The sequence below is a fragment of the Typopeltis vanoorti genome, chromosome 11 (genome assembly GCF_054136105.1).
Source record: "Typopeltis vanoorti isolate ZY-2024b chromosome 11, IOZ_Tvanoo_1.0, whole genome shotgun sequence".
Taxonomy (NCBI): Eukaryota; Metazoa; Arthropoda; class Arachnida; order Uropygi; family Thelyphonidae; genus Typopeltis; species Typopeltis vanoorti.
In genome coordinates, this window is record NC_143559.1 from 27,811,613 (window position 1) to 27,826,760 (window position 15,148).

Consider the following 15,148-nt stretch of genomic DNA (forward strand, 5'->3'; position numbering starts at 1 on the left):
TAATGGTATACAGCTCTTTCCACAGAACTTTGATATCTGCACCATACTTTAATAAATTTAGTTTAATCTTTTATCCAAATGTAAGCAAACAAAGTTTGCACCTGAAGTATCTTCAGGACTAAGGCAACTCATTAAGGGAAGGGCTGGGTAGTGGCCCTTCCCTTAATGCATAGCATTATGCATGTCTGCAAGGAGATGTGCTTTGCATTATGGGAGATACTAGGACAAAGAGTGATGAGAGCTTGGTCCACCTTTGCCACAAGTTGCCTTAGTCCTGAAGATACTTCAGGTGCAAACTTTGTTTGCTTACACTTGGATAAACGATTAAACTAAATTTATTATAGTCTAACCAAGTGGGAAAAAACTCCCAACATCTTTCTCTAAATCCAGAATAATTTAATAATAAGGTGAGACACCTTTTGGCAACTTGTGTAGGTAAATATTACTTCTCCATTGCTTCCACCTTTGGGTCTGGTTCTCACTGATGAGACCTCAATAAACGTTGAAACATTTGAGTAGTGGTGATGAATGGCAATGCTGTAGCCCCCATGAAGTTTAACTGAGGCCTGGCTATTGCTGTCGCCCAGGTCTAGGGTGTGTGTGTGTGAGGGGGTAACGAATGGCAATGCTGTACTTGTGATGTTAACCGAGGCACGGCCATTGCTGTTACCCCTCGAGATATGAGCAAATGAGCGGCTCTGCTCGGTGGTGGGGTGAGCCTGCCATGGTGAAGAGCCAACCGGTTCTGAGAGTTCTTCTCAGTGGCAAGTTACTGTTAGCTGAGGGGAACAACACTGAGTGTTTGGAGTTTGACCTCTACTTGAACATTCAATAAAGGTCGAAACCGGTCTGAGTAGTGGCTCTTCCCTTAATGCATTGTATTATACATGTCTGCAAGGAGATATGCTTTGCATTATGGGAGATACTAGGACAAAGAGTGATGAGAGCTTGTACCACTTTTACCACGAGTTGCCTTAGTCCTGATGATACTTCAGGTACAAACTTTGTTTGCTTACACTTGGATAAAGGATTAAACTAAATTTATTATGCACCATGCTTTCTTGGCCAATGAGTACAGTTCCTACGAAACAGATAAAATACCACATAGCCCCATTACTTCTCCCTACACACAGAAACAAAAACATCACTATTCCCTATGTTAGATGTACATCAGAAAAGATAGCCAGAGTGCTAATAAAACATGGCTTTTGCACCACATTCAAACTCCATGTTAAATTAGCAACTTTGATTTGCTCTCCTAAAGATAAGCTTTACCTGCTAGCATATCCTTGAGGGTATGAAGTTCCTTGTGACTGTGACCTTGCCTACAGTGGACAGACAGGATGATCTGTTAACATCTGCCTTTGAGAACTTAAGAAATACATTCGGCATCATTATTATGGCAAATCAGGACTGGCAGACCACAATTTGGACATCCCTTCACACCTAAACTAATGGAAGAAAACTAATGTGCTATTCATGACTTATTTTTCACGGTATTAACAACACCACAAACACTTTTATCAACAAAGATGTTTTATTAACGCTAATATTTCACTGATTTTCAACTCGGCATCATCGGAGCACAACACACATGTAAACGCGACAGTGAGTGAGTGAAACAATATAATTGCAAAAGACAAAAGATCTGAAGTCCTATTTTTGGCGCCCTCTAACGAAAAAAAAAAACAAAAAAAACAGCAGTTATCCAGGAGTTTTTCTTAGGATAACCGTCTCCCAAATTTTTGGCAAATTAATGCAACCATATTTGTTAAGGTTGGGAGAATTCTTCAAAGCCATTGCTGACTCAAAAAATAATCTTTCAGATCTATAACGACTCCTAAATAGCAAATTCGTTTTCCTCCATCTAATCCTGTGTGAAGGAGTGTCCAAAGTGCGGTCTGCCAGTCCCGACTTGCCATAGTAATAGTAGCGAATGTATCTTTCATGTTCTTCCAGGCAGATGTTCACTGATCTTCCTGTTTGCCCATAATAGGCCAAGTCACAGTCACATGGAACTTCATACACTCCTGGGTGTGCTAAAGGGTGAAGTTTATCCTTTGGCGAGCGGATCAGAGTTGCCAGCTTGACATGAGGTTTGAAGGTGGTGCGAAGGCCATGTTTAAACAATACTTTGGCTATCTTTTCTGATGTACCTCTAATATAGGGAATAGAAATGGTCATGTTGTATTCTTGTGTATTAGGGGAGGGCAGAGTAATGGGCCTATGTAGTATTTTATCTATTTTAACATGAATTGGTTTTATTTTCCTGATGATTTCTTTACTGATGATTTGGTAATCCATCAATACACCCCGTATTTATGGATTACCAAAAATCCACAAAACTAATATTCCCCTACGTCCCATAGTTGATAGCATAGATAGTCCCACATATAAACTGGCCCGGCATTTAGCTAAGTTGCTTGCCCCTCTTACTGGCAACTCCTCTACTTTTGTAAAAAAATTCAATCCATTTCAAAACACTGGTTAAAAATCTAATCCTAAAAAATTCAGACATAATGGTTAGTTTCGATGTCACCTCCCTATTTACCAATGTACCACTTATAGACACTCTTGATTTAATCAAGTCTAAATTTCCCCCAGATATTTTTGAATTATTTCAATTTACCATGAATGCAGGTTACTTTACATGGGGGGGGGAATTTTACAAACAGATTAATGGTACTGCTTTGGGTTCCCCCCTCTCTCCCCCGTTAGCAAATTTTTATATGGAACACTTTGAAAACAAAGTACTTACCACAGCTACATACAAGCCACAAGTGTGGTTGCGCTATGTAGATGATGTGTTTGCCATCTGGCCCCATGGACAAGACACTTTGGATGCTTTTGTCACCTACCCAAACAGCCAACACCCCAAAATTCACTTCACAGTAGAAAAAGAATCAAATAACTGTTTACCATTTCTTGACACATTAGTCACCCGCCTTTCAGATGGATCACTATCTTTTTTCTATTTACAGAAAGCCTACACACACAGGAAAATACCTACATAAACAATCGCATCATCATCCAGTCCAACAGTACGGCATTTTAAAAACACTTACACACAGAGCCAGAGCCATTTGTTCTAACGATACAGCTCTGACCACTGAACTCCAGTACCTGTGCCATACGTTCTTAGCCAACGGCTACAATCCCTACATAATAGATAAAATACTACATAGGCCCATTACTCTGCCCTCCCCTAATACACAAGAATACAACATGACCATTTCTATTCCCTATATCAGAGGTACATCGGAAAAGATAGCCAAAGTATTGTTGAAACATGGCCTTCGCACCACCTTCAAACCTCATGTCAAGCTGGCAACTCTGATCTGCTCGCCAAAGGATAAACTTCACTCTTTAGCACACCCAGGAGTGTATGAAGTTCCATGTGACTGTGACTTGGCCTATTATGGGCAAACAGGAAGATCAGTGAACATCCGCTGGAAGAACATGAAAGATACATTCGCTACTATTACTATGGCAAGTCGGGACTGGCAGACCATGCTTTGGACGCTCCTTCACACAGGATTAGATGGAGGAAAACGAATTTGCTATTTAGGAGTCGTTATAGATATGAAAGATTATTTTTTGAGTCAGCAATGGCTTTGAAGAATTGTCCCAACCTTAACAAATATGGTTGCATTAATTTGCCAAAAATTTGGGAGATGGTTATCCTAAGAAAAACTCCTGGATAACTGCTGGTTTTTTTTTTTTTTTTTTTTTTTTTTCCCTATTAGAGGGTGCCAAAAATAGGACTTTAGATCTTTTATCTTTTGCAATTATATTGTTTCACTCACTCACTGTCGCATTTACATGTGTGTTGTGCTCCGATGATGCCGAGTTGAAAATCAGCGAAATATTAGCGTTAATAAAACATCTTTGTTGATAAAAGTGTTTGTGGTGTTGTTAATACCGTGAAAAATAAGTCATGAATAACCATCAACGCCTAAGCTTATCTGTTAGATTAATGTGCTATTCAAAAGTTGTTATAGATCAGAGAGATTATTTTTAGAATCAGCCATGGCTATGAAGAATTCTCATAACCTGAACAAATATGGTTGTATTAATTTGCGAAAAATTTGAAAGACTGTTATCATAAGATTGATTCCTACATAGCTATAATACTTTTTTACAAGATTGGTGTGCAGGACTTTAGATCTTTTGTCCATTACAATTTGAATTGTTTCATTTACTTGTTGCTTTTAAACTATAATATGCTGCTTTGTGCTCTGAAAGTGCTGATTTAAATTCAGCAAAATACAAGCCAATTAATAAACATCTTTTTTATAAAATAGTTGGTGTTTTTAATACTATTAAAATAAGTTATGGATACTAAACACATTATCATGCAGGATGAAGTTCATCTTCTCTATAGAAACAGTTTTAAACACAAACACCTTTTCAAAGAAAGTTGTGAAGCCCTTTTACATCAGCCTGAATCTGAATGATCGCTCTCTTCCCAAAAAGTGTGATATTCTATCTTATATAAATATCAAAAATAGTTTGTCTTATTTTTTTAATATTGATTTCTATCAAACTGCAGCCTTTCCAATTGTAAACCGATATGTATTTTGTATTCTTGTTCTTTGATTTGCTTGGTTCCACATGCTGATGATGTATGATTTGTACTTTCATTAAATTTTATTACTGTGGTTATTGTGTAATTTTTTGTTTTAATGTACTATATGTTTCAAACTTTTCACGACTAGAAGTTACGTAAAAAAATATTTTTAAAAATAAAGTAAGTTAAGTTCATTTTTTGGTATTTTTATAGATTAAACATGTATTTTATATATATAATAATTAACTAATTGTAGGGCATATGACTTGCTTCAGCAGGCAGCAAGGCTTAATCATTCCAGAGCGCAGGAACTTGTTGGAGAAACGGTGATGTTTGGTGACATCTTGCCACAGAATATCACTGCTGCTCGAATATACTTTGAGCATTTATGTAGTAAAGGATCTCCCTTTGGACAAATGGTAAATGCTTCTTATTACTGATACATAATCACTTTTTACATAATTCTTTTAATTATGTCTTGTATTTTAGGAAAGCATAATTTCATTCATTAATTTTATATATTGTTCATAAAAGCAAGGATTCCTGATGATTAATATGTATCCTTCTTCTCTCCAGTTTTTGTTATTTAATGTATAAATTTGACTACTTCTAAATACTTTTTATTCCTTTCTTTTCTCCTCTTTTTTTCATGTTTTGTGAGTGTTTTTTCTTGGAAGTTTGCAACTGTTGCAAACTTGAATCTGAGCGTTGGGTTAGAAATAGAGTACTTGATCAAAGACTAGAGACCACAGATGTGAGGCTTCTGAAAAAAAAATGGAAGTGAACTGATGGCATCAATGGCAGAATCATGTTACAAATGAAGATATGAAAAAGGAACTTGACATTAGCTTTCAAGAATGTGTCAGCAGAGCTAATTTATGTAGTATGGCCACTTAAACAGAATGGGTGAGGAAAGGTTAGCAAAACAGGTGTTGAATGCCAACATGAAAGAGACTCAGAGGAAGTTTAAGGTCTAGGTGGATTGATTCAGTCAGAAGTGCCTTAGAAGGATGAAATGTTAGATATGACAGTATTGGAGTGCTTACAAGTAATAGATTAATTTTGAGGAAAATTTTTGATAGGAGATTATCCATATTAGGATGTTTAAAGATGGACATCTATTCTACCACCATGAATGTGAAAGAAACTCAACTGGTGGTGTAGGATTCCTAATAAATAAAACAATCAAGGACAATGTCCTCTTTGTTAATAAAATAACATCAAGAATAGCTGAACTAAAAATTATACAAATATATGCCCCAACTACAGACCATCCTGCTGAAGAGATAGAAGATTTCTATGAAACATAAGAATCCACATTAAATAATTCTAAAGAATTTACATAATTATAATGAGTGACTTTCTTTAATGTCAAGATTGGAAACAAGATGACCATCTGAACTCCATTGGTAAATTTGAATTTGGACAGAGGAACGAAAGAGGAGAAAGACTTATTGAATTCGCAGAAGAAAATAACCTCTTTATTATGAACAGCTTTTTTGAGAAGAAAATCAACCAAAAATGGACTGTGAGAAGCCCAAATGTCAAACTTACAATGAAATAGACTTCATCCTCTCCAACAGAAGATATATAATAAATAATACCAAAGTGCTTAATAGATTTAATACAGGAAGTGACCACTGACTAGTAAAGGCAAAAGTATGGATCAACAAAAAATGGGAATGAAATAAGCTCATAAGAAAAAAGTCCAATTTCGTGAATCTACAAAACCTCTACCACAATAAAAGCTGTTATAGAGAATCACTCAGAAATGAACTAAAAAAAAAGTTAAACACAGCTACTACCATTGATGATGCTAATGAAATCTTAACAAAATTTATCTTGAATTGTGCACTAGAAATAGGAGGTGTAAAAAGGCACCAAAGAAAAAACTAAGACAGGAAACCTTAGATCTAATGAAGAAAAGAAGAGATTTGAATGACACCAGCAAAATAGAATATGCAGAAATTTTTAAAACGTATATGTAAAAGGATGAAACATGAAATTTGATCGTATAATACTAGGAAAAGTAAAGAAACAATAGAAAATGATAGTAATATGAAGGTCAAGTGCTTATAAGTAATAGATTAATTTAGAGGAAAATTTTTGATAGGAGATTATCCATATTAGGATCTTTAAAGATGGACATCTATTCTACCACCTGTGAATGTGAAAGAAAATCAACTGGTGGTTTAGGATTCCTAATAAATAAAATACTCAAGGACAATGTCCTGTTTGTTAATAAAATATCAAGAATAGCTGAACTAAGTCTCTTCATAAATAAAAGATACCAACTGAAAATTATACAAATATGTCTCAACCATGGACCATTCAGATGAAGAGATAGAAAAAATTTCTATGAAACATTAGAATCCACATTAAAGAATTCTTTTCTGGCACTACACCCCCATGCAGGGCCTTGGCCTCCTATTTTTGGGTTTCATAACTCACTACAAGGTGGGGTCGTTACCCCCACGCTCAACCATGTGTAATTGTTTTGTGAAGCGTTGTTCTTAAGACCGGTTTGCCTGCTTTGCAGGAGGAAAAAAATTTGCAGGGAGGGAAAAATTCTACATAATTATAATGGGCAACGTTAATTCCAAGATTGGAATCGGAGATGACCATGTGAACTCCATCGGTAAATTTGGATTTGGACAGAAGAATGAAAAGAGGAGAAATACATCGAATTCATAGAAGAAAATGACCTCTTTATTATGAACAGCTTTCTCGACAAGAAAATTAATCAAAAAAGGACATGGAGAAGCCCAAATGGACAAACCTATAATGAAATACTTCATATCCAACAAAAGATATAATAAATAATACCGATGTTCTCAATACAGGAAGTGACCACAGACTAGTTAGAACAAAAGTAAGGATCAACAAAAAATGGGAATGGAATAAGCTCATAAGAAACAAGTCCAATTTAGTGAATCTACAAAATCTCTATCAAAGTAAAAACTGTTATAGAGAATAACTCAAAAATGAACTAAAGAAGTTGTTCCCAGACACCATTGATGATGCTAATGAAATCGTAAAATTTCTCTTGAAATGTGCACTAGAAACAAGAGGTAAAAATGCAACGAGAGGAATAACTAAGACAGAAAACTTTAGATGTAATGAAAAAAGAAGAGGTTTGAATGTGACCAATAAAATAGACTATTTGGAAATTTGTAAAACTATATGCAAAAGAATGAAAACTGAAATTAGATTGTATAATACTAGGAAAATTAAAGAAACAATAGAAAAAAAAATAGCAATATGAAAATCATAAGGCAAACATTATCATTTGGAACAAAGGAAATAGCTGTTGTAAGAGGAAAGAATGGTGAACTTATAATAAAAATAGAGAAGCAATAATCAGAAGAATTCAGAAGTTTTATACTGAACTTTATGAAGACAAGGAAATGAGACATCCACTAATCAACTATGGATAACTCGAGTGAGGAAGAATACGATGCCTCTGAAATCTTACAAGGTGAAGTGGAAATGGTATTGTGGGAAACGAAGAAAGGCCACAGGAGAAGATGGAATTATGGTAGACTTCTTAAAACTGGGAGGAAGTCCTCCCAGTTTTAAGAAGTAATCAAACAGCTGACCAAACAAACTCTAATAAATGCCTAAAACAGAAAAAAATTCCAAAAAATTGAAAAAATTCACTCCTAATAATAATTTTTAAAAAGGGCAATATAAGGAAGAAATTAAAAACTACAGACCCATAAGCCTACTCCCCACCAAGTCTTTAGTTCACAAAAGTCTTCACAGAAATTATAAATAATAGAAAATTTAAATTTGAGGGAATGCAATCCTGTGAACAAGCTGGATTTAGGAAGAATTACAATACTTTGGACCATATTCGCATATTAAGGCAACTTATTAAAAATTCAATTGAATACAATGGACACTTATGTCTGGCCTATATAGATTATGAAAAAGCATTTGATTCAGTTAAAACATCTGCAATACTCTTGAAACTCAGGGAACCGAGAAACTGTATATTGAAATAGTAAAACATATCTCCGATAATGCAACTCTGTAATTAAATTATATAAAAACAGTGAAAAGTTTCCAATACAAAAAGGCATCCGGCAAGGCGATCACATATCTCCCAAATTATTTACAGCTACATTAGAGGAAGTCTTTAGAATCCTTAATTGGGAAACAAATGGAATAAACATAAATGGAGAAAGGCTGGATCATCTGAAATTAGCGGATAATCTGGAAGAAAGGCTAAATCAGCTAAACAAAGCCTCCAGAGTAATTGGATTAAAAATAGAGAAAAAACAAAAATAATGATGAATAAATACATAAACCAAAAAACTGTCAAAGTTGAAAACCATGAAATAGAACAAGTTACCTCATGTGTATATTTGGGCCATCTGATATCTTTTGAGGACTGCCAAAGAAAAGAGATTGAATGAAGAATTATTTCACCTTGAGTGGATAGCTTTATGTGAAAATGAGACGTATTCAGAAGTGACGCCCCTATGAGTCTAAAAAGGAAAGCTTTCTACCTGTGCATATTTCCTGTCCTAACATATGGAGGAGAAACATGGACTTTAACAGAAGCCCTAAACAAAAAGCTGAGAATACAACTTTGAATGGAGAGAATATGCTAAAAATAACATTAAGAGATAGGAAGACAAATACCTGGATAAGATCTCAAACAGGTGTCATGGATGTCGTAAAATACATTAAACAGGCTAAGTGGAGATGAACTGGCCATATTGCCAGATGCAGTGATGGAAGATGGACTACAAAAACAACAGAGTGGAGACCAATGGATGGAGCAAGAAGAGGAAGACAAAGAAGAAGACGGAGGGATGAATTGGAACAAGTTGCAGGAGTGAGAGAGATGGGAGAGGCAGAAAACAGAGTTGCCCGATTTTTTTGGGGGAGACCTTTGTTTAGCAATGGACAGAACTAAAAGGTTGAAGATGTTAATTTCCTGCTCTGTTCGAAATTCCCATCCAGGTTATTTTGCTAATGGGGGATGGAAGCATATTGTAAATGACTCCAACTTTATTTGCAGCCCAGACTGAAGCGCCATAACAATTGCAAAACTCATTAACAAAGCAAGTTAGATTTTGTGAAATAGTTAAATGTTGAAAATTTAATCTTGCAAAAAGTATTTTCTTGAGGTCATTAGATGCAATTTTTGTCCATCTCTCTCTCTCTCTCTCACACACACACACACCCCTAGGCACTATTCCAACATCACCTCAAGGTATTCTCATTCAATTTATTAATAGATGACCAAGGCAAATTATCTTCAACATTGCACCTTTTGCCAGAAAAACATCCAAAATCTGAATACTAAAAAGGCTTCTGGTCTTGATGGTTTCCATATTCTACCAATTGTGCTCAAGAAATGTGCTCCCTTAACTAATATATTATCCTTCCCTTTGCATTGTATTCCACTTAGCTATCATCCGACCTACTGCTTGGAAGCAAGCTCATATTTAGCCAATTCCACAAAAAAAAAAAAAAAAGGTCTGCTATCAAGTACTGAGTTATTCCTTCCATTTAAGGTCATTAACAGTCAACTCCAACACCTGGAGAATTGTCAACTAATCAATGATCATCGTGGATGCCCCTAGTAAGATCCACAGTAGATCTAGGGTTGTCAACCTCTGGACATGTGCTATGAAAAGGTTTGAAGAAATTTATGTTGATATTGGAACATTTCCAGTGTTCCAATATGGCATATTGGAACACTGGAATATGGCATCAAAAGCTTCTTTGCAGATTACCATCTTAGCCTATCCATTTGTAATTGGATTGCCAATTTACTGTCAGGTCACTCTTCATGTGATGATTTTTTCTATCTTGAGATTATCCTACCAGTACAGGTGTTCCTTAGGATTCTGTTATTTCACTCCTCCTCTTCTTCATATACATAAACATCCCATTTTCTGATAAACATAAACTTCCCTTTTCTCAACAATCTCATACCATATCCACAGTTTTGTTGATGATGATAGTCACCATTCCTCTTACTTACATGAGGAATGGTGACTATCATTCCTCATATAAGTAAGAGGAATGATAGTCACCATTGCCTTATGCTCTGACCTCCATAATGTTCTTCAGTGGAGTGATGACAACCTAGTCACCTTCGGTGCTCCTAAAACATGATTGTTTTCTCTTGCAGAAATGACCTTAGTTCTTATCCCCTTAACAATAATAACAGTTAGCACAACAATCAAGACCAAATTGCTTCTCGGACTAACTCTTATCCCCCAACACACCACTTCTATAGCAACCTCGGCTTTCAAAAGACTTTTTTTGCTCAAGGCATTACCTTTCATCTAGTTATCCATCTGCTAACTCTTTACTAGAAATCATCCTGGCACTGGAATATTGCTATCACTTCAATGATGGTGCATGAAAAACCTTAAAATTCTTTGTTAACTGATGATATTTCTCACAGTCAGTAAGTTTTTATGCTATCTTTTCTGTAGATATTTCCAAGGATGCTGTTCATCAGAACTGGCATCCATCATTTCTCTAACAACTGTTAAGCCTGTATTACATGAACAAGAACTGCTTATTATCCATTTACTGTTGAATTGCTAACATGTTGAGACAGATATGCCTGTTTATTTTTCATTCCATCTGTCTGTTCTTAGTGATATTCTTCCCCATATACAACCTCCTACTCTTCAAAAAAACATCAATAGATTTTTTTTTATTGATCCCTGCACATATGTAGCATTGATTTGCTATAAGTTTTGTGGCCTGTGGTAGTGTTGGAGGAGTGATATACTAAAAATAATAATAAATAATCTTTCTCAGATATGCTTGCCACTAAACTTCACCATTTGGGATGCACTCAAGCATTGGATAAAAAAAAAAATATTTTTTTTGAGAAATGTGTGTTAGGCATGCTTAAAAGTTGAATAATCATTTAACACATGATAAAATATATATTATTGGCTCCAGTTATAAGAGCATCTTCAGAAAGAGTGTTCTAAAAATGGTTAAAGATAAGTTGATATCTTTATCAACTTATCTTTAACCATTAAACTTATCTGATTAAAGATAAGTTGATAGTTGCCTTTATAAGTTGAGTTGGTTACAGCTGTATTTAAAGAACATGCTATTAGTGTTCAAAAGAATTTTGAAGAGTCCTAAACGCATATACCTCATTAAGATCACATATGTTATCATAGCATTATAAAAAATATGTTAAGGATAGTTTATGATGATCACCTCTCAGAATTTTGATACCAGAGTACAGTCTTAATAATTTAAATTTGGATGGTGAAGCAGTATTTCACAGGTCATTTTTATCAAAAGACAATTAAATTTGAAGTGTCTATTTAAGAGAATGTTTGTTTTATGGCTAAAGAACATGCAATAATAACAAGGAAATTTATTTAGTTTATAAAATTTGAAATTCAGTCAACAGCATAGTAGTTAGTATTAGAAGTATGGTTGTCCAGTTGTTTGGATCTGAGCTGTGACTAGTATTGAAGCATGGGATGTGAAGTCAGATTTTAAACCTGATATCTTTGTGTACTTTAATTTTGACCTCAACTGTATTTGGCCATTTTGTTCAAAATAAGACAAGTGACATTTACCTGGTTAAAAAAAAAAAAAAAAAAGATGGAAGTGATTTGTTCTTGGTAGTAGACAGAAAAAGGATGACAATTTATAAATTGGTTTGAAGGCAGTATGTAGATCATGTTTGTGAATAACTTGTGCTATCTGTTTTGATGTCCCTTTAAGATACAGTATGCCCACTCTTAATAGCTGAAATTAAGTTGAGAGTTGATAATTTTCAAAAATCTGAATGTTATCCTAGTTGTATTCATTAGCAGTCATGGTTTTTGTTATTTAGTTCATCCATTAGACACTATAGAACAGATAGTGTTTTGACCACACCTACTTTCTGTGATGGATAATGTGAACAGGTTTCTGATAGATGAAAAAAAGAATCATACCAGTAGTACTACCTGCTATTGATGTGTCCAAGAAAGGAAAATGTGTGCTGCCTTTCTCCACTCACCTGTCCTATTTTAGATACATACATGCTCAGCTGATGTCAGAATTAAAGGGACATTAAATGTTTGAAATCTAGTAAATCTAGCTTTGCATCTCATGCCATTTACACTAAGTTTGTTCACTGGAATAAGATCTTCACAATAAGTTATTCAGTAGCTTTTTTATGGAGACATGAAACATTACTTTTTTGAATTGTTCAGACAGTATCAACATTTAAAGTGATACTGCCATAAATTGTAGCTGATATTTATTTTAATATTTTTAGTAATTTTTATTATGATTCAAAACATACAGCTGTGACCAATATTTTAAAAAATTAATGTTATATACATATAACCTTCTTGTAGTAGATGTTTAGGATGTAGTTCAGTGGAGCTCTTGAACTCCAGTAGGAGAACACTGCTGCACATATAGCTGTGGTTCTTCAGTGGTGAACAGGTTGCACATGATATATCACCTTTGGAATATTTTAGTATTCTTAGTATTTTGTCTCTCTCTATGCCCTTATAACAAGTGACAAAAGTGTAACTACCAATAAATCTTGTTTGTTAAATTGTTATTGATATATTTCATTTACAATTGTAGCATGCTCGTTCCTCCATAACATGAATTTTCATTACTCTATGAATCTGTCACCAACATTCTTCTTAAAATACTCACCATTACTAGTTTACACACACACTCACTCATCTTCAATTTCCTGATATGTACCCCTAAGGGCTGCCCAGGTTACTATGACAGCACTACATGATTAAGTTTACATTATTATTAATCCCCTATCAACAACTTTCCTCCAAATTAGTCTATTACTTGTGAGCAATCTAGTATTGTCATATCTAACATTTCTTGTCTCTGAGGCACTTACTGAATCAATCCACCTTAGCTCTTGATCTTCCTCTGGGTCTCATCTTGGCATCAAACACCTGTTTTGCTAACCTTTCCTCATCCATTCCATTTAAGTGGCTAAACAACCTTAGATTAGCTCTCGCTGACACATTCTTGAATGCTAATATTATCAAGTTCTTTTCTTATATCTTCATTTTTAATGATTTTGCCATTGATGCCATCTGTTACCTTCTCTAACCCACTTCTCAGATCCATAACTTAAAACTGGTTTGATTCTTTCTCGTGTATTGCTAGTTTGGTGTTTTTATTATTTTCTTTCTTATTCTATATAAATGTATTTAACTTAACATTTATTCAGGCTGGCTACACACCATACCAGCTTTGTTTATTCTGTTGTATATTTACAGATTTAACTTGTCATCTTCACTAAAAACTGTGCGTAAATAGCTGAAATATTTTACTTGTTCTGTAGTATCTCCATTCAGAATGCAGCTGAAGTTTTCTATGTTCCTGCCCATTTTCATAGTTTTGATCAGTTTATTAGAAGGCATATATATATCAATAGTATTAGTAATCTGGTTTTGGTGCTCTTGAAAACATTTTGCAACATATATGGTATTTTTTGCAGCTTTTAGAAAATTTTTCTAAAGGTTGAGGTAATTATGTTCTCAAGCCAGTTAGGATATAGTGTCTTAAAGCAACAGTTGGAGAATTCTGAGTGTAATGAGAGATGAAGAGCATATTTATGATCTATTTGCATGCATTTAACATAATCAAACGTCATGTGTCTTGATTTCTTTTCATTTGTGTGTGTGTGTGCACGTGCACACATTGTTTGAAGATATGAACATCTACAATGTTCATTGTAGATGTTCATATCTTTAAGTAATAGGAAATTTTAATTAGTTGTTATTAGTATGTTTAGAACAAAAAAATATAACCTACTAATATTGCACACCTGTAATCTGGTGGCTTCTTCAGGACTGTTTAATGAGAGAAATAAAGAACGCAGTTGATGCTAAAATATAAATAAATGGTTAGAAGAAAACAATCCAACACAAATGAGACCACAGTAATGCTTAGCATAAGTTAGCTGTCTCTTTGTGGAGTCTGTAGATATTTGTTGATGTTAAATTCTGATGTATACTAAGAGGTCCTGCACAGTGATTTCCAGCCTTCATTTAGGAACAAACCATGATTTTTATTGAAGGAGTCTTGTGAGTGAAAAATTGTCAGATTCTTTAATCTGTTGAGCAAAAGATTTCTTCTAAATAGGACATGGTGGCTTTATCTCAGTCAGTTGTTTGTTATTAATAGGTGGTCTTATGATCTATGTCACCAACTTTTTTTTTCCCCCTCAGTTCAGAACTGTGGCTTGTTTGGCTTATGTAGGCTAGACCACAGGAATATGGTTTCTTATAAACACCACTGGGATGTTTAAATGAGAGGAGGCTACAGATGGTTTAGTTTGGCTTCAAAACTATATATATTGTTTTGAAGCTACCTGAAATATATTGAAACTACCTGATATTAGGATCCTTAAGCAGGATAGCAGTTTTAGTGGATAGTTTATCAATATAAGGGATGAATATTCTGATTTTGGCAAGGAGGATTATGTTAAAATGTCTTATTGTCTGTGTTTTTGGAGCATCCGTTAAGTGTTAAAATTTTTTTAACAAACTAGTCAGTTTTTTGTTCTAGTGTGTTACTAGTGACTAATTA

At 34.6% G+C, this 15,148-nt stretch overlaps 1 protein-coding gene across 1 annotated transcript in view; it reads left to right on the forward strand.

Moving 5' to 3' along the window:
- LOC150101399 (protein sel-1 homolog 1-like) overlaps nt 1-15,148 on the forward strand; it is a 279,247-nt gene that overhangs the window by 46,999 nt on the left and 217,100 nt on the right. The window contains exon 4 of the mRNA XM_090400935.1: nt 4,827-4,989. Coding sequence (XP_090257061.1) covers nt 4,827-4,989 — 163 coding nt within the window. The remainder of the gene's footprint in view (nt 1-4,826; nt 4,990-15,148) is intronic.